Here is a 24,766-nt window from a genome sequence, read left to right on the forward strand (position 1 = left end):
TGGGAGATAAAGCATTATCAGAGCGAAATATTTCTTCCAAAGCCGAGGAGCAAAAAAGATTATTTTTATATAAACTAGCTTCCCCAAGCTTAGACTTATCCATAGCATTAGAAGTGATTGCGTTCATACCAATAACATTGCTACTAGCATGCAAATGAGGTTCCATAGGTTCTTTAATTTTCGCATCACACAATTCATGTCTTAACTCAGGAAATAAAATAAGAAGCTCATTGTTGTCCATTATGCCTAACTAGTGTAAAACAAGAAACAAAAAGATGCAATTGCAGGATCTAAAGGAAATAGCTTCGAGCACAAACACAATGGCGCCGTAAAGATGCATTACTGAACCGGAGTATGAGTGCCTTTTACCTTTCTTCCCCGGCAACGGCGCCAGAAAAGTGCTTGATGTCTACGGGAGCTTCTATTCTTGTAGACAGTGTTGGGCCTCCAAGAGCAGAGGTTTGTAGAACAGCAGCAAGTTTCCCTTAAGTGGATCACCCAAGGTTTATCGATCTCAGGGAGGAAGAGGTCAAAGATATCCCTCTCAAGCAACCCTGCAACCACAAAGCAAGAAGTCTCTTGTGTCCCCAACACACCTAATACAATAGGTGCACTAGTTCGGCGAAGAGATAGTGAGATACAAGTAATATGGATGAGTGTGAGTGGTAATAGCAATCTGAATGAAATATGGCAGCGAGCAAACATTCAACAAAACAGTAGACAAACGGAGATTCGATGCTTGGAAGCAAGGCCCAGGGATCCTGCTTTCACTAGTGGACACTCTCAACAATGATCACATAATAGGACTACTCTGCACCCTCTTGTTGGATGATGAACATCATTGTGTAGGATTACACGAACCCTCAATGCCAGAGTTAACAAGCTCCACAATATTCAATGTTCATATTTAAATAACCTTAGAGTGCAAGATAGATCAACACAACCAAACCAAGTACTAACATAGCATGCACACCGTAACCTTCACACTATGAAAGGAGGAATAGATCGCATCAATACCATCATAGTAATAGTTAACTTCATAATCTACAAGAGATCACAATCATAGCATAAACCAAGTACTTCATGATGCACACACTGCCAACATTACATCATGGAGGAGGAGTAAACTACTTTAATAACATCACTAGAGTAGCACATAGATAATATTCAACTTGATCACAAAGAGAGAGAGATGAACCACATAGCTACAGCGGAGCCCTCAGCCCCGGGGGTGAATTACTCCCTCCTCATCATGGAGGCAGCGATGGCGGTGAAGATGGCGGTGGAGACGGCGGTGGAGATGGCTCCGGGGGCAATTCCCCGTCCCGGCAGGGTGCCGGAACAGAGACTTCTGTCCCCCGAATTGGAGTTTCGCGATGTGGCGGCGCCCCTGGAGTCTTTCTGGAGTTTCGTCAAGCGGTGTCGAAGTTTTAGGTCACGACGGCTTAAATAGGCGAAGAGTCGGAGTCGGAAGAGTCCCGAGGCGACGACACCATAGGGTGGGGTGACCACCCTCCAGGCCGCGCCGGCCTATGGTGAGGAGGCCCTGGGCCTCCCCCTGGCTTGCCCTTCTGGCTCCGTGAGTCTTCCAGCGAAATAGAATTTCTGTAATTTTTCTGGATTTTTCCGAGCACTTTGGTTTTTGGGCCTTTTCTGCAATAAACAGACATAATAAACAGAAACTGGCACTGTGGCATCTTGTTAATAGGTTAGTCCAATAAATGCCATAATATGATATAAAGTGCAAGCAAAACATGTAGGTATTGTCATAAAACAAGCATGGAACATCGGAAATTATAGATACGTTGGAGACGTATCAGATACTAAACATCTTAAATTTCAATGTGGCTTTAGTGAGGAATATTTTATTAAGAGCTATAATCGGAATTGCTATATTCATTATGGGTTCGAAGAGGTAGAACAATTTGTCTTATTTATGGGAGCCTCCGAGATAGAATCCTTCATGGTTGAGAATTATGAAACTTGTGCTATTTGTAAGAACCTTAAAGATTATGTCTCTATTATCCTTAATTCTTGCATAGAATGCTACAGTAGGCATCCTTATATCCTTGATTATAAAAAGAGACACATTAATGCACAAGAATGCACTCACAATTTGCAGGAACCGGTGGAAGAGGAGGAAATTGATGAACCTGAAAGCTCATTGGATGAAAAAGAAGAGGAGAGCGACGAACAAAAGGAGGAAGAATGGATTAGCTACCCATGCCAACCTTCTAATGAGAGTAACTCTTTATCTCTTACACTATTTGATTGTCCTCCATGCTTACCGGAAGAGGTTGAATGTTATGTTCCTGTGGATTCTCTTGAAATAGTCCCTATGAGTAAAACTTATGAAAATAATTATGCTACTGTTATTTATGATAATCCATGCTACTTTGATAAATCTTATGATAATGCTTTGTTTGTGCCTGATATCGAAATGCATGGTACTAAAGAATTTTGCGTAGCAAATGTTTATGATAAAGCTCTAGATGATGGTCCTATGCTACTTGATAATATTAATTGTACTACTAATGAAAATGGGATTGGAGAGTTCTTGACTTATTCTATGAGTCCCATATCTCTTGAGATTGATCAACTACCTTGTTATATTATTAATAAAAGTAAGTTTGAAAGTTTTAATTCCACTATTCTTGAACTTGATAAAAATTATGTGTTTGGAAATCATGAAAAGTATGCTGCATGTGATAGTTATATTGTTGAGTTTGTTCATGAAGCTACTGAAAATTATTATGAGAGAGGAAAACATGGTGGTAGAAATTTTCATGGTACTAATACACCTCTCTATATGCTGAAATTGTTGAAGTTACTCTTGTTTTATCTTCTTATGCTTGTCACTTTGTTCTTCATGAATTTATTTGTGTACAAGATTCCTTTGCATAGGAAGCATGTTAGGCTTAAATATGTTTTGAATTTGCCTCTTGATGCTCTCTTTCGCTTCAAATACTATTTCTTGCGAGTGCATCATTAAAACTGCTGAGCCCATCTTAATGGCTATAAAGAAAGAACTTCTTGGGAGATAACCCATGTGGTATTTTGCTACAGTACTTTGTTTTATATTTGTGTCTTGGAAGTTGTTTAGTACTGTAGCAACCTCTCCTTATCTTAGTTTTGTGTTTTGTTGTGCCAAGTGAAGCCTCTAATCGAAGGTTGATGCTAGATTTGGATTTCTGCGCAGAAACAGATTTCTATCTGTCACGAATCTGGGCTGTTTTCTCTGTAGGTAACTCAGAAAAATATGCCAATTTACGTGCGTGTTCCTCAGATATGTACGCAACTTTCATTAGTTTTGAGTTTTCTGATTTGAGCAACGGAAGTATTTATTTAAAATTCGTCTTTACTGGCTGTTCTGTTTTGGCAGATTCTGTCTCTGTTTTTTGCATTGTCTCTTGTGGACTTTAAGCAAGGCTTTCTAGACGTAGAGGGCTGTAGCTAATGTTTTATTGAGTTCTTGCAATGTGCCACTACAGGACCAAGGTGGATTCAAATTTTTTGAGTACTAACCCCTCTAATGAAGTTTATGAGAAGTTTGGTGTGAAGGAAGTTTTCAAGGGTCAAGAGAGGAGGATGATATATGATCGAGAAGAGCGAAAAGTCTAAGCTTGGGGATGCCCCCGTGGTTCATCCCTGCATATTTTAAGAAGACTCAAGCGTCTAAGCTTGGGGATGCCCAAGGCATCCCCTTCTTCATCAACTTATCAGGTTCCTCCCCTGAAACTATATTTTTATTCGGTCATATCATATGTGCTTTACTTGGAGCGTCTTTGTGTTTATTTTCGTTTTGTTTGTGTTTGAATAAATTCGGATCCTAGCAATCCTTGTTTGGGAGAGAGACACGCTCCGCTTTTTCATATGAACACTTGTTCTTCGTTTTACTTTTAATGTTCAATGATAAAAGTTGGAAGCTACAATACTTATCTTTATTTGGTTGGAAAAGGAAAATGCCTCATATGTCTTGGATAATTTGACACTTGGCAATTGTTTTGAGCTCTCAAGTAGATCATAAGTTTTTGCATGTAGTTTAAACCTATTAGTGGAGAACTACCGTAAAGCTTGTTAAAATTGGTTTGCATAATTGATCTCTCTTAAGGTCTAGATATTTTCTGGTAAAAGTGTTTGAGCAACAAGGAAGACAGTGTAGAGTATTATAATGCTTGCAATATGTTCTTATGTAAGTTTTGCTGTACCGGTTCATACTTGTGTTTGCTTCAAACAACCTTGCTAGCCTAAGCCTTGTACTGAGAGGAAATGCTTCTCGTGCATCCAAAACCTTGAGCCAAAAACTATGCCATTTGTGTCCACCATACCTACCTACTATGTGGTATTTCCTGCCATTCCAAAGTAAATTGCTTGAGTGCTACCTTTAAACAATTCAAAATGCACCTCTGATTTGTGTCAATGTTTTATAGCTCATGAGGAAGTATGTGGTGTTTATCTTTCAATCTTGTTGGGCAACTTTCACCAATGGACTAGTGGCTTCATCCGCTTATCCAATAATTTTGCAAAAAGAGCTGGCAATGGGATTCCCAGTCCCAAATTAATTAACAAAAATAGACACTCCTCCATGGTATGTGATTGTTGGACGGCACCCGAAGGATTCGGTTAGCCATGGCTTGTGTAAGCAAAGGATGGGAGGAGTGTCATCATAATAAAACTAAAATAAAAAGGCACTCCTTCATGGTATGAGATTGTTGGCAGGCACCCGAGGATTCGGTTAGCCATGGGTTGTGAAAGAAAGGTTGGAAGGAGTGCCACCCAAAAATAAAAATAAAATGGGAGCCGCTCTTTGAAGGTTTGTCTGGCAAGGGGGTTAGAGTGCCCACTACCATTCGTTGACAACAACAAACACCTCTCAAAACTTTACTTTTGTGCTCTCTTTATGTTTTCAAAACCAAAGCTCTAGCACAAATATAGCAATCAATGCTTCCCTCTGCGAAGGGCCATTCTTTTACTTTATGTTGAGTCAGTATACCTACTTCCTTCCATCTTAGAAGCAAACACTTGTGTTAACTGTGCATTGATTCTTACATACTTGCATATTTGCATTCATCATATTACTTTATGTTGACAATTATCCATGAGATATGCATGTTGAAAGTTGAAAGCAATCGCTGAAACTTATATCTTCCTTTGTGTTGCTTCGATGCCTTTACTTTGAGCTTATTGCTTTATGAGTTAACTCTTATGCAAGACTTTTGATACTTGTCTTGAAGGTATTATTCATGAAAAGTTTTGCTATATGTTATCTACTTGTTAGCAACTATAGATCATTGCCTTGAGTCACTTCATTCATTTCATATGCTTTGTAATAGTATGATCAAGGTTATGTAAGTAGCATGTCACTACAGAAATTATTCTTTTTATCATTTACCTGCTCGGGACGAGCAGGAACTAAGCTTGGGGATGCTGATACGTCCCCGACGTATCCATAATTTCTGTCGTTCCATGCTTGTTTTATGACAATACTTACATGTTTTGCTTGCACTTTATGATGATTTCATGCGTTTTCCGGAACTAGCCTATTAACAAGATGCCACAGTGCCAGTTCCTGTTTTCTGCTGTTTTTGGTTCCAGAAAGGCTGTTCAGGCAATATTCTCGGAATTGGACGAAATCAACGCCAAACCTCCTATTTTTCCCGGAAGCATCCAGAACACCGAAGAAGAATCGGAGAGGGGCCAGGGGGCCACCACACCATAAGGCGGCGCGGGCCAGACCCTGGCCGCGCCGGCCTAGGGTGAGGCGCCCCCAGGTGCCCCCCTGCGCCGCCTCTTCGCCTATAAAATCCCTTTCGACCTAAAAACGCAGTACCAATTGACGAAACTCCAGAAAGACTCCAGGGGCGCCGCCGCCATCGCGAAACTCCAATTCGGGGGACAGAAGTCTCTGTTCCGGTACCCTGCCGGGACGGGGAAGTGCCCCCGGAAGCCATCTCCATCAACGCCATCGCCTCCATCATGCTCCGTGAGTAGTTCCCCCATGGACTACGGGTTCTAGCAGTAGCTAGTTGGTATACTCTCCTCCATGTACTTCAATACAATGATCTCATGAGCTGCCTTACATGATTGAGATCCATCTGATGTAATCGGTGTTGTGTTTATTGGGATCCGATGGATGATACATTATGATTAGTCTATCTATGAAGTTTGTGAAGTTATTGTTGCTGCAATCTTGTTATGCTTAATGCTTGTCACTAGGGCCCGAGTGGCATGATCTTAGATTTAAGCTCTATACTTATTGCTTAGATTGTATCTACAAGTTGTATGCACATGTCACTGTCCGGAACCAAAGGCCCCGAAGTGACAGAAATCGGGACAACCGGAGGGGATGGCGGTGATGTGAGGGGCACATGTTTTCACGGAGTGTTAATGCTTTGCTCCGGTACTCTATTAAAAGGAGTACCTTAATATCCAGTAGTTTCCCTTGAGGCCCGGCTGCCACCGGCTGGTAGGACAAAAGATGTTGTGCAAGTTTCTCATTGCGAGCACGTACGACTATAATTGGAAAACATGCCTACATAATTAATAATCTTGATGTTCTGTCTTAATGCTTTGATTCCTATCAATTGCCCAACTGTAATTTATTCACCCAACACTTGTCACTTATTGGAGAGTTACCACTAGTGTAGATCGCTGGGAACCCCGGTCCATCTCTCATCATCATATACTTGTTCTACATGTCATTGGAAGTAGTATCAACTATCTTCTGGTGCCATTGCTCTCATATTACTATTACTGCTGCTGTGTTACTGTTACTATTGCTCTCATATTACTGCTACTTTCACATCACCCCTGTTGCTAGTGCTTTTTCAGGTGCAGCTGAATTGACAACTCAGTTGTTAAGGCTTATAAGTATTCTTTACCTCCCCTTGTGTCGAATCAATAAATTGGGTTATACTACCCTCGAAGACTATCGCGATCCCCTATACTTGTGGGTCATCAAGGATGTGCATGCAGAAGACTGAGGCGAAGATGAATGCTATTTAGGTTGGAATCAACAAAGAAATCGAGAGTGCTGCCTTGCCGCCGAGAGAAGACCGGAGGGGCCGGAGGACTGAAATAAATTTGAGTACATGGATTAATCAGAACTGCCCCGATTTAAGTAAGTGGTTCTGCAATGCTCGCGTATACCTACAGGGGGTTGTGTGATGCAACAAAGAAAACCAATGCATCTTCAAAGGGACATATACTTGATGTAAGCGCAGAGTTTCTTCAGCTATGGTCATGGGAGTATCTACCAGTTGGGCGTCCCCACATCCTGACACCAATTCACCCCTACGGCGGTCAGACCGAACAATATGGCCCTCTTACTTTTGGAAGTCGTTGGGTACATGCAAAAAAAGGTGGTCAAATAATGTAGCACACGGTTGCTACCCCAAATACCACCAACAGTTTGAGAAGCTACAAGAGACCATGGTCAAATGGGACCCATATACGGAACATGACGTGTACATTGTCTGGGGTCTTGTTAAACCACCACCAGATATGCTGCGAGACGTACGGTTGTGGTTCACACGATGCAACCTACTCTTTATTTGGATGGTTGAGCCATACAACCCAGAGCGTGTGTCATGCGGCAGTTTGGTAAGCATCAGGATATTCCCCCACCATCACCAAGACGCCTTGTTGCTGATGTTCATACGTAAGTTCGGTCACTATAATAGAAACAATGAATTGCACTCAAATTAATCTATTTCATTATGTAATAAAATTTATTGGATTGTAGACAAGACAATAAAGGCATGAGTTGTTTCGACTGGAGTCAGCGTAATCAAACATGGATTAAGAAATGGATTGATGAAGCAGAGTCCGATGGAGTACGCGAAAATAGGTAATTACATATTTTAATTCATCTTATCATCATGTACCTTCTAATGTAATTTATCACTGATGCAGACGGTACAACGGTGAGATACTGCCAACGTATAATGAATGGTATCGCGCTAGCACACGGACTCTCCTCACCGGTCCCCCACCATCGAGTCCGACACACCTCACATGGGCCTCAGCTTACCACCGTGACACTTCGGTACTTGTTATATAATTGTAATTAAGAAAATTTGTGTTTATAGGCAATATTAATTTTTTAATTCCATTCAGGTTAGACGAGTTCAGGCAGATCGCACAGGACGCCCAGGACACTTTGGACCTGCGCAACATGGATAGTACGGAGGGAAAATCCATGGTAAAACGTATTTTTAATACTGCCATTAAAGGGCTTAGGCGTCTTGGTTGCAGCCGCCAGGATAATGTTGCCAGTCGAGCATTCGACATGCCGGAGGCACCGTCGAACAGACCGAGTATGGTACGTGTGAGCCAGCCATCCGCCACACCGACCGTACCAGTTCCCTCTACCTCGCATACATCTAATCCACGACGCGACTCATCTCTACTTGAACGATCACAGTCCGCACACATATCTCAACGCCATGGCGGCACACAGGTAATCAACTTGCGTACATACATTCCTCCTGAACTTACAACAATGACACACTTTTTTCCAATTGTATTAGGAGGACGATCATTTTCCGTCATATCCATCTGGACAACGATTCTCCTACACAGAAGGCGAATACTCGCAAAGATTCAACACTCAGGTATGCTCATATTTAATAATTACCTACCAACACGTGATTATTTACATTCCTACTAATAACATGTCGTTTACGTTCGCAGGAATCTGTTGGCCCTACGTGGTCCAACATGGGAGCTGGTTTAGGCCACAATAGGCCTCCACTGTGTGGTCGTGACCACATGCAATCGCAATACCCAACTCAGGTTAATTCATGTTAATTACATACATGATTATTGCGTGCATGTTTCTGACGGAACCATTCAATACGCAGGAATCTTTAATCCCGACATGGCCCGATATGACGCAGCAACCACAATACTACGGCAGCACTTCCCAACAACCTCGCGATGATGTTACCGGGATAGTTGAAGAATTCTTTGGAGGTGCTATTTTCGGCACAGATGCCAGTTTGATTCCCCCAAATCTGGAATCTCCATACATATTTCAGACTCCATCGCCAGCAGATGAGACACGTACAAAGGATGAGAAAAATCAGTACGGCCGAGGTTTGCGTCCACCTCATCCCCCTCGTACCCGGTTGTCGCCTTCCGGTCCAAGGCCACGGCAGCAACATCGTCGTCGTCGACAGGAATGATACAAATGGACCTTACTTCTATGTATCATATATTTATCTATGTATGGGACATTTTTCTATGTATCTCGGAGACATATTAATATTAGTTCCAATAAGTTTAATTTCTAAATTAACTCCAATAATGAAGATGCAACATAAGTAAAAACGTTTAAGATACAACATAATAACTGCAACGAATTTTAAGATACAACGCGAAAGTAAAACTGAAATTAACATACATAGCTAGTACAACAGATCACTCTATTTGCCCTGTGTCCACCGTGGCCATTTTCCGGACTTGTCGCCGCGTTCTTCTGCCGCTTGCGCCTCGGCAGCTCTTTCCCTTAATCTCTTCCTCTCCGCTTCACGGGTCTCTCTGCGCACCTCTTCCTCTGCATACCTACGTGCAGCCTCATCATCCATCCTCTTCTGATTCACCTTACTATTTCGAGCTTGCTCCGCCCTTAATTTTTGTATCTGTCTCTCTCTTTCTGCTTTATCATTAGCAATAGCCTTTTCGAAACGCTCTTCCTCATGGAACCTTGCCCATGCACGCCGTTGTTTCTCCTCCACCTCGCGGCGTGCCCGCTCCGGCTGCTCCTGGTCTATCCAGTGAAACCACATGCAAAGGGGCGGGGGAGACTGCAACACAAATAGTACGGTTAATCAACGAAAATTAATGACATAGAAATAAATTTTTTTATCATGCTGTTACAACATACCGCAGGCCTCGAGGACGATGAACTTGTTTGCCTGGGTGGATCATGATCATAGCTCGCGCACATGAAATATTTCATGCCGAACTTATCAGAAAAATCAACCACCTCCTTCACCTTCGCAAGGCGGCCGCACCAACACCTCTCTGCTCTCACCCCCGGTGGCAAGCTTGCATTCTTCCCCTTCATCGTCCTAAAATCTTGGTCCGAGCAAGGCACACTCATACTCACTCCAATATTTTGCGCACGAAACAGAGACGCGGAGAAGGCAAACTTGATCCTGCTGTTTCGATTTTTATGCTGGGAAGCCGACTTATATAGCCTTCAATTAGTGTGAGCAGTACCAAAAAAATTAGTGCAGAATGTCTAATTGCTGTATCAGCACAGAAATCCTACGCAAATAGGCTGCTTTCGGTGGTTAGTTTGCTGTATCGAGCGAGAATCTCCGACAGCTTTACGTCTCGTCGCTGCGAAATCAGAGCAATGGAAATCAGTGCCGGTCAGTTCAGCCTGCATGCGCGGTCGGGGGGATGATTTCCCGCTCGAGGGCTGCCTCCACCGTGTGTGGCGGCATGTGCCACGTCGGCCTGCCGCCACGCCGACCGGCGGCATGGCCCACCAGCGAAGACGCCAACTGACGGCGCACGGCCGACGCTAACGTGCCGCCACTCGCAGCGGCGGCGGGCCCCTGCCGCCACACACCCCGGCGGCATCCTCCACGTGTCGCTTGGGGGCTCTGCCGCCACACCCAGGGTGGTCCTTTTTGTCAATTTGATTCACAGGTGGTCTTTTTTGTCAATGAATTGGGGCAGGTGGTTCGTTTTGTCAAAATTTCGTTTCTACAACCCAAAAAAAATTCTCTCTCTAGTGTCTCTCTCTATTGTGAGCCATGGAAAGCTAAGGAAAAAAAGAACATAGATTTTTTGGCAATCTGCACAGTGTGGGAATTTTAGCCATTTGATACCAATTACTAAAGCCATTTTCATTATGTGGTATATTTGGCTTTTGGCAACACTGTAGCTGCTCTTAGTACTCCATCTCACCATCTGGCAATCATTAACTAGTTCACCAACGCACCTGGTATCCACACAGATGATTTGGCATATACATGGAAGCCAGTTAAGCCATACATGGAAAGAGAAATAAAATAAAATAACCGCATACATGGTTCTGAGCTCAAGGATCAGAGAGAAACCCTGTGCTCGAGTATGGGCAAATAGCATTTAAACAACAAACAATGGAATGTCAAGATGCAACAGGTAATGCTAAGGGCACGGCCAATGAACACTTTTGATGCGACTTTTTTTTGCTTTTACCACTGATCTATATTCTTTCTTGTTACAGTTTGTTTGATATGATGGTAATAAATTATCAGCTCATCAATAAAATTGGAATGTTTGGTAAAAATATAATATTGCAAGAGAGACAATTAACCAAGATATTGTCTCAACACGTATAGTCTGAAAGTAACAAGGAACTGATGAATACAACCTTGTTGTGTACCGGCTTCACCGCCCGTGAAGGCAAATGCAATCATGCACCCCTCCCAAGTGACATGTCTAAGCCTCTCCAACGTATAAATAGGTTTGTGACAATGACTTGAATTCAAAATAGTAGGCATCTTGCATGTTTTATGCTTTACTTTATTCCATGTTTGTGCTAGATCTTGCAAGTTTGCTTGTTGCTTTAGTTTTAAAAGATTTGAGTTTCTCAAAATTTTAAATATCCTATTCACTGCCCCTAAGGTCCATGTATCTCGATATCTTTCAAGCATTATCCAAGAGCTTCTCATAGTCCCGCACACATTTAATATCATGGATACCTCCCATCAAACTGGTAACTACTTTTTCTACGTGTCCAAATGATGCAAGGATCGTTGGGTGTGAAAGTAGAACTGAAGGATATCACATGGCATATCTCACTATCGCGCTTCTCTTCTAGGATGGTGGTGAAACAAGGTTAGATTATATATTTGCTTGCTATCGAGTAGTGGTTAAGCTTCAACTAATATGCGTACCTCACTGAATGTAGTTATGTTGTATATGTGTGCATACCAGACCATATCAATCCCCAACCTTAAAGTAATAAAATGTCCATTTTTGAAAAATATCAATCCCCAACTATCCTTGTTCTTTTAGTCTACACATAATTCTCCCAGTCTTTCAGTTTGCATGTAATACTTCATTTTTATCAACTTATGTGTGTTTATGCTCTTCACTCTTTGAGAAGAACCACTTTGACCCCTCAACGAACGATAGCTCGTACACCTAGGTAAACACAATATAGCAGTGATGCTAAGGAAATAAAAAAAAACAGCCACCATAAGACAATAGCTTGTCATTCAAATTGCTTGGCATTTTTCCAAAGTGATTTTCTGCTCGCTTACTGCGAACTTTGCGGAAGCGATATCAATTCCAAGATATCGAAGATGGAATAAACCAGCTTCACAACAGAGCATTCAGACAACTCAGGAAGGATTTCAAACATTCACAATTTCACATCTCCAGTAATTTTCCAACCAGATGGACCGTTCAAAAAAATACAGCATATGGGCCACCCGTACCTTAAGTTACCTTGTAGGCCTAATCAACTGACAGAAAGCTGGCCCATATCACACTGACCTGTCCAAAAAAAAGCTTCCCCAGATTTGGTGCCGCAAAATCCAGCCAAAGACGACGGATCGTCTCGGGACTCGGGTTGGCCTTTCCTCCGATCAGCGGCCACCGTCGCACCTCCGTTCCCGTGCCCGTGCGGGGTACGCCTTCTCCGTCCGCGGCGAGCCCTTCCGCGGTGATCTGATCCGTTCCGATCCGATCTGCTGGACACCATGTCAGGCTACCTCCGGAAGGAGTTGAAGCTGCTGGAGAGCTCGACGGAACTAAAGGACCCCAAATTCTTGTAGGGCCCCGGCGAGAGCCCGTCGCCGTCAGCGCCTAGCTGCCGCCTCGTTTCCGCCTCCGTGCGGCGCCTTCTGTCCCACACCCTGTACGCCCCGAACGCGGCCGCGGCGACCAACACAGCGACGCCGACTACAAGCAGCGCCACCGTAACACCAGTCGCCCTCCCGCCGCGCTCAGCCGCCTCTTCCATGCTCCTGACCTTAAAGTATCCCACCTTCCTCTCGTCGGCGGCCACCATCAGCTGCGCCGGGTAGTCCATGAGGTAGCAGTACCCCGTGCTGTTGCTGTACACCGCGCCCCAACAATTGCAGTTGCGCGCGCACCGCGCCTCGCAGTCCTCCGCCGACAAGGCGTGCTCGAATCCTAGTTGCTCCTTATTCGCCGGCTCCACGCCTTGTTTCCGCAGCTCCCAGTACAACCCGCCGACCTCGCGGCCTGTGGTGCCGCAGAGGCCGTTCCCGACGGAGGCAGCGGCGCAGCCCGAGCCGTCGGTGGCGTTGGCCAGGCACGCGCACCGGCCGCTGGGAGGGACGCAAACGCTGTAGGCGCCGCAGGTGGTGGGCAGCTCGCAGGAATCGGTGATGGCGGTGTAGTCGAGGACCCACCGGGAGCCGTCCCAGTAGTAGGCGCGGAGGTTGGCGTCGGGCTCGAGAGTCATGCGGCGGAAGGCGCGGATGCCGTGGTTGAAGGTGTCGAAGGACATGACGTCGGCGGGGTCGCCCTCCTTCTGGTACATGGCGAGGTAGCCGTCGGGCTCCACGCGCGCGTATATCGGGCCGCCGCCGGTCACGATCTGGGCCTTGGCCTCCAGCGCCGTGTGCTTCAGGTACATGGCGGCGGCGACGCCGCCAGAAGACTGCGGTGGCGGCTCGATGTACAGCCCGAAGTAGTTGCTCCCCAGCCGCATGGCGAAGCGCCGGTCGGGGGTACGAAGCGCCGCCGATGAGGTGAGGTTCTGGTGCTGGACGATGGTGTCGGAAGGGTAGTCGAAGCTCTGCCACACAGCACCGGGCGAGCCATCGCTTTTGATCTGAAGGTTGGATGTGTTGAGGAGGACGGCGCTGTCGCCGGCCACCGCGCCGGTGGACCAGAGCACTTGGTTGGTGGCGCGGTCGGTGAGCACCAGACTTCCATTGAAGAAGAGCGACGCGGCCGCTGACCACGGCGCGGGGCGGTCTGGGATCGCCCGCCAGAGGGGGAAGGCTGAAGGGAGGTGGAGGACGACGAGGTCGAGCATGGTGGAGTTGATGCGGAGGAACCCCAGGGCGAAGACGCCGGTGGGATCGGAGAGCACCGGCTGGAACTGGGAATAGGACGTGTCGTGGGCGACCGAGAAGCCTCGCTGTAGCTCCTTGGGCGAGGCAGCCGCTGTCTGGGCCGCCTCGTCGGCGCCAACGCCAAAAGAAACCAGCAGCGCCGCAGCCGCCATGCACAACATTGCAATACGCTTGGCTGCCATCGCTGCTTCCGTACCTTGGTCGTCTACCTAGCTAGCTGCCTCGAATGATACCTCAGAGTCAGAGGTATTACCTCTGCTCATAGACTCGGATTCGAGTGCAAATTCTTGAAAGGGGGAAGTCAGAAAATGCGAAGAGCAAGAAGCAGCGAGCAGAGCTGTATGGAAGTAGGCAATGGAGAATCCAAATCGGGGAGGTCGGGAGGAGCAAGAGAGGACAAAGAGAGTTAGAATATTTATTTGTCTAGTGCAATTGTGTGCTGACCGCCGGTAGACAGCGAGCTTGGCATGAGAGTGATGCACATGACCAGCATTGTCGTGGCGGCGAAAGTGAAGCCATATTAACGGGTGGTGATGGGATAGAAAGGTTTGGTCAACGAGCAGATGAGCACGCTCGCTGGATTGTTGCCCGTGTCTTACCTTTGGATGTATATTCTTATTCTATCTCTCCCACTTGGAGAAATATATAATTGCAGTGGATCGATGCGAGGCCGGGAGCAACATGCTCTTCTCCAGAGGCAAGTTCAGAACTTCAGAGTTGCCAGGTACTGCTGTTAGTATTTGGTTTCTGAATAAACTTTACTAATAGTACCAAATATTTGACTGGTGAATGTAGTAATCTAAATTGCCAAGACAGAAGTTTAACCTGCTTGCTCAAGCATGAAGCCAGGCCAGAGTCCTTTTTAGGCCAAGCACATGACCAAACGTTAAACCATGTGTTTGTGTCCTGTCCACCCACTCACTAGCAAAGCACACAATCATGCTCTGAATCATATATTCACACCAACCGTGCAAACTGCCCGGCATGAGTTGACCAGCCCCTTTTGCCGACGTCTTGTATATGCATGTAGCAAATTTGGAGAAGGCTTCTTGATTTGACAGGCGTCATATCATATTGAGCTGTGTGCCTCTCACAAGTCAAAATCCCTGTATTTCCTTTTTGGTGTCTGCAATTTAGAATTTATTCAGTGTGGCTTCGATAATATTGCAGATCCAACTATACATGCAAAGGTTTAGAAGTAAGAGATTTACTAGTTGGAATTGTAGTATTTTTATGTTCCATTTTTTTTTTGGCATTCTTTTGCTATTCCCTCAGTTCCATTTTACTCTTCGCTGATTTAGTACAACTTCGTAACTGTATAAATCAGTGACAACTAATTTTGAACGGAGGAGTAATAAGTTGCAGAAATAGCAATTTAAAGGAACAGTTGTGTTCAGCATCACGGTATCAGTATCATCAATGGATCAGCCATAGGCTGGGATAGCGATCGGATCTCACAAGTCAAAGCAAGTGTGCCCAGGTTCTAGACACTTATCCTCTTGACCTGTAGTAGAATTAGGTACTACTAGTACTATCATTGTTTTATTGGATGATTTATGCATTTGTTTGTTGGAAACTAGTTCTTCCAGTCAGCGCCCATCATATTTTAGCATATAGGCCTTGAAAATACTGTCCGACATGTTTTCCTTCAATCATGCACATCGCTATTCATTTTCTCATCCAAGTCTGAAGATGTCAACCAACATTGCACACGTCTTATTGCAGCACCGCGCACAGGTATTGCATACTTCCTTCAGTCATAAATACTTATCGCAGATTAATTCAAAATTTAGACTAAAATATGTATTTTTATTAAAAATATACCAATATCGTGAAGATACCAATCACACATAGTTTCAGCACCAACAAGATATCAGAAGACATCTAGGATGCATACAACCAAGACAAAACAAAAAAGAGAGAAATATATTTAAAAAAAAAGAAGATCCGGTCACCGTGATTAAACACTAGCAACAACAACACTCTAAGGACATGTACAATGGTGATGACTCAGCTGTCTGTAGAGGGTAGTTATATGTGATTTTGGTGATGTGGAGGAAAAAGAATGAGAAGAGAGAATAAGGCTATCTGTAAAATTTTAGACAGTTTATAGGCTTTTTACAACATTCTTATTATTATATGAAGGGTGTCTGTAATTTATATTCGCATATAGCTACGCTAAAAATAGACAAAAGGTTATCCAGAAAGGAAACAATGAACATCGTTATCATCGCCCGCTCAAAAATCTCGAGTTCTCCAAAAAAAAGAGGGTAAAATATATTTAGATTCATTGAACCTAGGATGAATATTTAGAGCTAAAGGGAGTACTTATTTCAATTTCATATATCGGACTTATGTAGCCATACGATGATACGAACTAGTCAACTTCTAGAACTGTGTCACTTGTCAACTATTATCAATTGTCAACACAACACATGCAACGGGCTCCATGCTACGAGATCTGCTGCCGATCTTGCTATTTTTGGGTCAAAATGAGGTTTCCTTTGCCCATGTGCTCATTCTCTTGATTGCTAGCAAGTTGCAAACCAACTAAACTGCAACTTCTGTATTCTGACTACTTTCGTACACAATTTGCACAGACTGACCTCTAACAGCTACACCGTCTTCCAGCTTGAGGCTTCCAGTGGTTGAGCTGCCAACCGCGTACGATATTCAGCTTCCGTTGACAAATGAGGTAAGGAAGCCTGTTTTTATCACCGTTTGTTGTCATCTTTATAACCATCAACAGATTCCACGGCGTTAGGGTATGTACAAGGGCATGGTCGCATGGGCGAACCCAGAGGGTGGCTAGGTGGGCCACGGCCCACCCCAAATTTCAGTTATTTTGGTATTACCTTGATTCTGATGTTTAGAATTGGGTCTAGTAGACATTTTTTCACCGAATCCCCCTCGTCGGCTGCCTCCCAGGATTGCATCCTCCCCGACTTCACCCGACGGCCGCCGCTACCCACTGGAGGCCTGGACTCTCGCTCGGTCGTTGGCTCGCTGCTCACCAGACTCGGCGCTGGGGCGCCGCAGGGCGCAGGCTACTCGCCTACTCGGCCAGATTGACCAGGCTAGGACTTGGGCACTAGATCATCAAGCAGGTATTGTCTCCTTTTTGTAAATTCAATACTTATGTTTATTGGTAATTTGGTATTGCTATTGCCATGGGGATTAATGGTTAGTATTGATTCTATTATAATTGTAGAATTTTAGTCAAGAATTGATACTATTTGTAATTGTAAAATATATAAGTTGAGAAATAATATGGGTGATGAGCTCTTGAACCATTGCTTAATGACATTTATCGAGCGAGAGGTGTTCTTGAAAGTAAGTGACGATGACATAGTTCAAACTTTCATCAAGTGTGCGAGAGTGCGAGAGCATAGAGTGAAGAAATTATAGCGATGTAGTTTTCTATTTATGATATATATCATGTAAGACCTTTCCGTATTATATATGCTATCCACCGAGCGAGAGGCGTAATTTTCTATTTATGCTATCAAACTTTCATCAGATACTCGATGGGTTCTCATATCATGTCTTGAACTATTTGTATTGTAATCTTGCACATTTTATATATAGAATATTGAACTTCAGTGTTGACAATCTATTGGCTATATATATTACTCATTTAGCAAACTTTTATCCTACTGGGGAGTGTATTTATTTTCTTGAGGTGTGTCCACCTTTCACTTTTTTCCTGTGGCCGCCATTGTACAATGGTAGGTAAGAAGCGTCTTCTCATAGCATTTCGTGTCATCTAGAGAAGACACTAAATATAAATGGTACAATGCATTATCTTTTATTTTTTTCTCTAGAAATAAATGAGAATCAATTGAATTCTAGAAAATAATTAAATTGCTAATGGAAGACAAATGGTAGAATGGAGAAAATAATACTTATTCTCTTATTTCATAAGAGATCGCCCCTTAGGTAAGGGAAGGCAGCCTTCTCTTTTTTTAAATCTCTCTCCACCAACTAAGCAAACATCCTACGTGGCAACCATAAGGGAAAGCTGGCGTCACCCTATTGTGCATGCCCTTAGTTTTGCCAATTTGGGAATAGTTAAGATATTTCTTTCCTGGAATCATAGCCTAACTTTCCCCACTATGGCCTCTTTGATTCTAAAAATGGTTGGATCTCAATCTTTACCACCTTTTCCCTAAAGAAGTTATTCTATTGGTAGGATTAGAACCATGAGAAAATTTCAGCAGGCTACTATGCACCCAGTTCCGAAAGAAAGTTCCTAGCTGGCTTTTTGAAAACTATTATGGCTCATGAGTTTCTATTAGTTCCATGTAGAAAGGAGATTTTCCTATAATTTCCTTATTCCTAGGCTTCTGGAATTTGAAGAATCAAGATTTGAAATGTTGGAGTGTTCCATCCGTTCTATTGAAAATTTTAATCTTTTTTCTTTGGTTTATTGAGTCGCTTGTCTCTTTGTTTACCGTAATTTTGCCTGTTTTAAGTTCCAGGATATATTTGATGTTCATGTTTTGTAGAAGAGGGGGAGTGGCTAAAATTTTGGGGAAGCAGCCAACAACTGCTATGTTCTATCTTTGGGTTAATGGGTCACATGGGCTAGAATAGGTAGCCAGACTGCTAGATAGGATGCAGTTCCAACACTCCCACTCAAGATGGATGATAGATATCTATCATCCCCATCTTATCTCAAGCTCGATCACACTTCTTAGCAGCCAAATCTTTTGTTGGACAATCAGCGATCTACTGCCCTATGCTCCGCCGCCGGTGGCTCTGACCATGCAGAAGAGGAAGAGTGGCTAACCTTTTGGGGCAGCATCCAGCAGCTAGTATATTGTATCTTAGGGTTTCTTACAGACCAACCACATCTTATATACCATCCTAAATCACTTAGGCTAATAGGCTATATGAGCCAGAATAGGTAACCAGACTACTAGATAGGATGCAACTCGTATACTGTCCAATACGTTTTCTTTTCCTTCGCTGTGTTGCAGCCTTCCAAGAATGCCACGAGAATGAGGCTCACCTTGCCACTATTTCAGTATTCAGTCTTATTGTATGACATGTTCTAGTGGTCAACTTCCGATAATTACATATGCGGTAGAGACTTTGTGTGGTTTCAAAGATCTCAGCTCAATGTCAACGCATGATCTTCAATGTTAATCAATTCGGGTCGGAGGCTTAATGTCGTTTTATATATACTAGCAGAAGTGCCCGTGCGTTGCACCGGAGAGCACCAAAAGTTGATACAATTAATTTTTATTAACAAAACTTAACCTTAAAAAATTAATTACTGGAGTTCCAATTTTCTTGGCAGGACTTGTCTACGGAAAATATATCTTGATAGGTTTTTGTTTTGTTTTGAATTCCAATAGGGGAAAAGACTAAGAAGAAATAGATATGGCTAACATTTTCTTCATGGTTTATTTATATTTACATATAGTGAAAAGTAAGAGCATGTCATGACTACTCAAGGAGCCCAGTACGATTAACTTCCGCGTGATCAAGAGTCAATTAATCTCACAATTAGAGAAATGTGAAAAAATTGTCTTCTATTTGTTCATCATATTTAGCACAATATGAAAGCTCCAAAAATGTTGAAAGAAAAATATAATTAGCCTCTTTGTTTACTCATACAATCTTTGTGGTAGTTGATTAGGTACTTGTAAAAATTTACACCTTTTTTCTCAACATGGAACGAGGATGTAGCCCAGCTCGTTTCCTTTATTTCAGCCCAAATAGAAACATATCCCAGCTGTTTTAGTAAAAAAATATAGGAGAAGACCTCCCACCCGGTCAGGCCAGCTAGCCCAGCCGGAGGCCACCTAAGCCCCACATGTAACCCTAGTGAGGAAAACCGGTGCCCCTTGTATTTTTCCACTCCACCCCCGCCGTCGGACATTTGCAAAAATCCCATGCTCTCTCCTGTTTTTCGTTCCAGTCCTCCCACCACCACTCTCTCTCTGCTCACGCGAGGAGAGGCCCGAGTCCCCGTCGCCCTCCTTCGGTCCTTTCCTCCTCGATCCCATCCTGACCACACCGTGAGGAGAGCGTCATCGCCTCCCCGTCTCGTGGCCGCGCGTCCATGTCTCCTCCTCCGCTCCGCGGCGCTCGACTCCACGACGCTCCCCGGCCTCAGGCGTCCCTACACCTTCCTGTAACATTCATTAACCCCCGCTTGTCCCCAGCCTCGCGCGTGGTCCGATGAGGACGCATTGCGCGGCTGGTCGGCCCTCCCCTCGCCAATCTCGTATGGAGCGCGCGTTGCGAGTTGCGGTCTGGCACGGCATGGATGGGCGGAAGCGGTGGGGCGAGGTCGTGCGGGCCTTGGCAGGGCGAAGCGTGGGTGGGCGGCGGGCGGCGTTGACCAGCTGCTGGCCGAGGCGAGCGGATGTGTTGTGTGCGGGGACGGGAGAACCAAGCGCGTGGGCCAGGTGGCGGAGGGGTGTGTAGGTGGTGGCCGGGCAAAAAGAAAAACTAAACAAACCGACACCGTGGCATTTTTATGTATTCTAAGAGCATCTCCAACAGGCGCTGTAAAATCTGGCGCTGTAAACGCGCAATTCGGCACGCTGTATACCGCTAGCGCGCGAGTTAGCGAATTTGCCCGCGGCAGAGGCGCTATTTTCCAGCACGCGTTGCTGTGCGAAAAACGCACCTCCGGCAGAGGCGCTATTTTGCAGCGCGCGCGGCACAAAGTGCTAATTTGACCGTTGTTTAAAAATTTAAATCGAACGAACTATGAAAATTTGATCGAAAGTACGAATATGTTATAAAATTCTACGATACAATGCGACATATAGAACTGGAACTACTCGGAGGAGTCCCAATAGAAGTCCGAGCTGCTCGGAGTCGTCTCCGACACCGGCGTCGTCGTCCACTCGAAGGAGGAGGAGGAGGAGAGGACGATGGTCGACGGCCCTGCGCCGTTCTTCTTCTCCTCCTCCTTCCTCGCCGCCTTCGCGGCCCTCGCCGCCTTCCTCGCCGCGGACTCGGCGCGGCGCTTCTCGCTTGAAGCTTTTTTCTTCGCCTTCTCCGCCGCCTTCTCCTCCTCCTTCTTCTCTTTCTCCGCGTAGAAGGCCGCCGTGGCGGCGACGTCTTCGGGGAAGCGGCGCGCCCATTCAACGCGGAGCAGGCGCTGCTCCAGCTCCCGCTGGCGGCGCTGCTGCTCCCGCGTGATCATCGGCGGCGGCGGCGCGAGCATCTCTGCCTGCTCCCGCGTGAACACGTCGTGGAAGTTCATCGCGCGGCGGCTGCGGCCCAGCCGCCACGCGACGGCGTCGTAGGGCCCGCGCCGCCTCGTGCGCCGTGTCGAAGGTGCCGAGGCGGATCCGCTCCTCGTCGGAACGGTTCTCCGCGTCAAATCGGCCGCTCGGCCGCGCCCGAACGCCGTGGTAGCCGGAGGGTGGGCGGCGGCGCGGCGGCATCTTCGCGCGGAGGCGGAACGGCCGGAGGCGGAGCGGCGCGGGAGGGAGACGGACAGAGGTGAAGACGCGTGGGAGGAGTGGCAGTTGGCCGCTTTCGCGCGTGTCGTGTTTATAGCGCGCGCGGCAGCGCACGCGGCAAACCGGCCGTTTTTTTTGCCGCGCGGGGCTTTTAGCGCGCCTGTTGGAGATGCTCTGAGATTTCCTTCCTCCCTCTTTAGCGTCGCTGAAGGTCGCCGCCAATCGCGGCGATTTCTTTCTTTGCAATTTCTCCTTTGATTTGCGGTTTGCTTTCCTGAGATTTCCTTCCTCCCTCTTTAGGGTCGCTGAAGGTCGCCGCCAATCGCGGCGATTTCTTTCTTTGCAATTTCTCCTTTGATTTGCTTTCCTGAGATTTTTCCTTCCTCCCTCTTTAATTTGTTATCGTTTCCTTCCTCATGCCACCAGCCCTTGCAATTCCTCTTTTAAATCCGCTCCCACATTACATCTTTATGTTGCTGGTAATGGCTTGTTTCAATTCAGAAAACGTACGGATATAAAGTGGTGGGATTTCTTATACGGGGGCGAGGTGGGACTATATGTAGGTGTAGAGTCAGATTGATAATTTGTTCTGTGTTGGTAAATCGTCCTGATCGTTTCTTTTGCTCGTTAATTGGGCCGTTCGTTCCGCAGCCTGTGCGTGAGTTGTGCGATGCGGGCGCGCGTACCGGGGCGGCGGTGTCCCGTTCGTACCGCCCAATCTCTCCCATTCCAATTTCTTGCATACCGGGGCGGCGGCGTCCCGTTCGTACCGCCTGTGCGTGAGTTGTGCGATGCGGGCGCGCGTGCTCGCCATCCTCCTTTCCTTCTGCTGCCACGCGTGCCTGTCCTTCGCCGACGCCGACGCTGCCGGCGCGTCTGCTGAGACGAGAGGCCGCCGATTTCCGCCGCCGCACGGAGGGAGCTCCCGCGCCACAGCTGTGTTGGGTCGAATCAAACTATGTCCGCCGCCTCTTAGTCCTAGGCCAGGGGCTGCGCCAGGCAGGAAGGCGTCCTCGCCGTGGAGGTCCAGGCAGCGTCGGGAGCCTCGCCGTCGCCGGCCTTCCCGAGCAGGCTGAGCTCAGTTTGCGGGCGACGCGCGCCTTGAGCTCCCCTGCCGCCTGGACCGACGGTTCCCTGAAGTTGTGCGCTCCGTCGCCGGCGACTGGGAAGCGGTAGGTGGACCAGTCCAGGCAGGGGACGGAGGCGGCGCGTGTGGCCTGCCCACTTGTCCCGTCCAGCGGGAGGAGAGGCAGCACTCGATGTGCTGAATTGGGCGTGCTTCGTTTGGCAAATACTAAAAGAAAAAAATATCAAGACGAAACGGTACCGTGGCATTGGGTGTATTATGTATTTTGGTGGGAGGGTAAAACGGTCCATAAAAATGTTGGACGAAAATTTTGGCAGAAACATTAGCTCCTTTATTATTAGGGAGACTATACTTTTTTTTTGCGAATGAGGGAGTACTATACTAGCAGTCTTCCTTTCCTGCCACTTTGTTAGAGCATCCCCAGCCGTTGGGGCTCCCCAGGCCGAAATCCGGCGTTATTTAGCGCCGGATGGATGTATTTTGTGGCCTGGGGAGGCCCATTTTCCCAGCCGCGAGCCCATGGTCGCCTTCTGACGCGCACCCACCGCGTGCATAGCGACGGTGCAGTCACCGGGAAGGGCAATCGTCGGAGTGCCCTCGACGCATTGAACCGTCGCGAAGTGGTCTGGAGAGCCGAAACGACTCGTCGGGAACGGTCGAAGTGGCCTCGATGCGAGAACCGCCGTAATGGAGCACGGACTCCGCGGAAGAGCAACCGCCGCTCTCTTCGTCGAGAGACCTACATATACGGTTTCCGACGGCCGACGCCATTCATCTGTTCTCTCCTCACCATCCTCCGTCAACCATGAGCGATCTCTCTTAGCTATCGGACACCGACAGCGAGGGGAAGCCGCCTGGATGGCGCCATTGGTGGGATAAAGCTGCATCGTCCAGCAGCGACGATTCCTCCCCGCCGGCCAGCGAGGACGAATGGGATGACGACGAGGAGGAGGACGAAGAGGCCAAGGAGCAGGCCGAGGAAGAGGCTGAGGAAGAGGAGGAGGAGCAGCAGGAGGAGGACGACGAAGAGGCTGAGGACACTGAGGAGGAGGAGGACTCAACTTCCTCCGACGAGGAGGTGACGAGCCGGAAGCGTCGCCGCCACGACGATGAGGTGGGGCCATGTAGGAAGAAGAAGTAGTTTAAGTTTGTTTTAAAGTTTTTATATGTAATTTTTATGTTTATTCGAATTATATTCGAAATATATATAATCTATCTATGTTGCACCACTTGAGAGTTCAAAACTTTCGTTCGACGAGGGTATTACCGTAGATCGGGAAGACGAGGGTATTGCCGTAGATCGGGAAGACGAGGGTATTGCCGTATAAACCCAGGCCATTGTCGCCGACAAGTTGGGGCCACACACGCTTTTGTTTCGTCCGGAGTCCCCGAAAGCTCCCCGGGGGGCCAGGGATGGCGTGGGATCGCCGGATGAATTTATGCCCAAATCCGGACGAAAACGAGGAACCGGGGGCGCGACTGGACCGAATTACGCCGGCCGGATGGAACAAAACGTCGTTCGGGGGGTTCGTCGGGGAGACGAGTGGAGATGCTCTTAGCTCCTTATTACGGCCGGATGATAAGTTTGACTGTTGCGAGCTGTATATTTCTGCTTTCCAAAGGTGGCTCTAAACTTTTTTGCCGTAAAGCTTGCCTCTCTTCTGGCCGACGATCTGTTCGGATGGTGATATGAAGAGATTTCCATAAGAAAAACAACTCAGATTTTTTTTTTCTAGTTGTCCTTAAAGAAAACATGCAGTACAGGGGATAAATAATGCCCCTTTGTACCTGCAGGATGGCGGAGGTGAAGCCGTGAATTCAGGAAAAGTTACTTTTTTTCTTCGATAAAAGACACTTTATTACTAAAATTTTTAAGTATCACAATCGGTCTCTGCATAACTGAGATATACATAGCCGATCTAGTTCACAAGATACAATAAAATAAAGTAACTTAAGACTCCCGACAACTAATCATGCTGAACTATAAGAACGTCAATGCAGACGGAAGACCAATTCGTAGATTATGTTGCCTTCCATGTAGAATAAAAGTATCTCCTTAAAGAAAACGTACCACTTTGCACTTGCAGGATGGCGGGCGTGAAACCGTGAACTCAGGGTGAGTTACCGCGGTAGCCAGATGACCATGGCGCCTAACTGCACGGGAGGCGCCGGCCGGAAGGATTGGA

The 24,766-nt window shown here is 46.3% G+C and overlaps 1 protein-coding gene and 1 long non-coding RNA gene across 2 annotated transcripts; both read right to left on the reverse strand.

Moving 5' to 3' along the window:
* Positions 1-9,335: 9,335 nt before the first annotated feature.
* On the reverse strand, positions 9,336-10,065 carry LOC127330409 (uncharacterized). Its single transcript, XR_011746522.1, has 2 exons — positions 9,890-10,065; positions 9,336-9,809 (listed from the first exon to the last, which is right to left on the reverse strand). It is a non-coding gene; the product is annotated as an uncharacterized lncRNA (long non-coding RNA).
* A 2,293-nt stretch (positions 10,066-12,358) lies between these two features.
* LOC127334675 (PAN domain-containing protein At5g03700) lies at positions 12,359-14,773 on the reverse strand. Its single transcript, XM_051361199.2, has one exon. The coding sequence runs from the start codon at positions 14,240-14,242 to the stop codon at positions 12,719-12,721; it is 1,524 nt and encodes a 507-aa protein (XP_051217159.1). The 5' UTR covers positions 14,243-14,773; the 3' UTR covers positions 12,359-12,718.
* Between the last annotated feature and the right edge of the window lie 9,993 nt (positions 14,774-24,766).

Source organism: Lolium perenne, chromosome 6, assembly GCF_019359855.2.
Source record: "Lolium perenne isolate Kyuss_39 chromosome 6, Kyuss_2.0, whole genome shotgun sequence".
Lineage (NCBI taxonomy): Eukaryota > Viridiplantae > Streptophyta > Magnoliopsida > Poales > Poaceae > Lolium > Lolium perenne.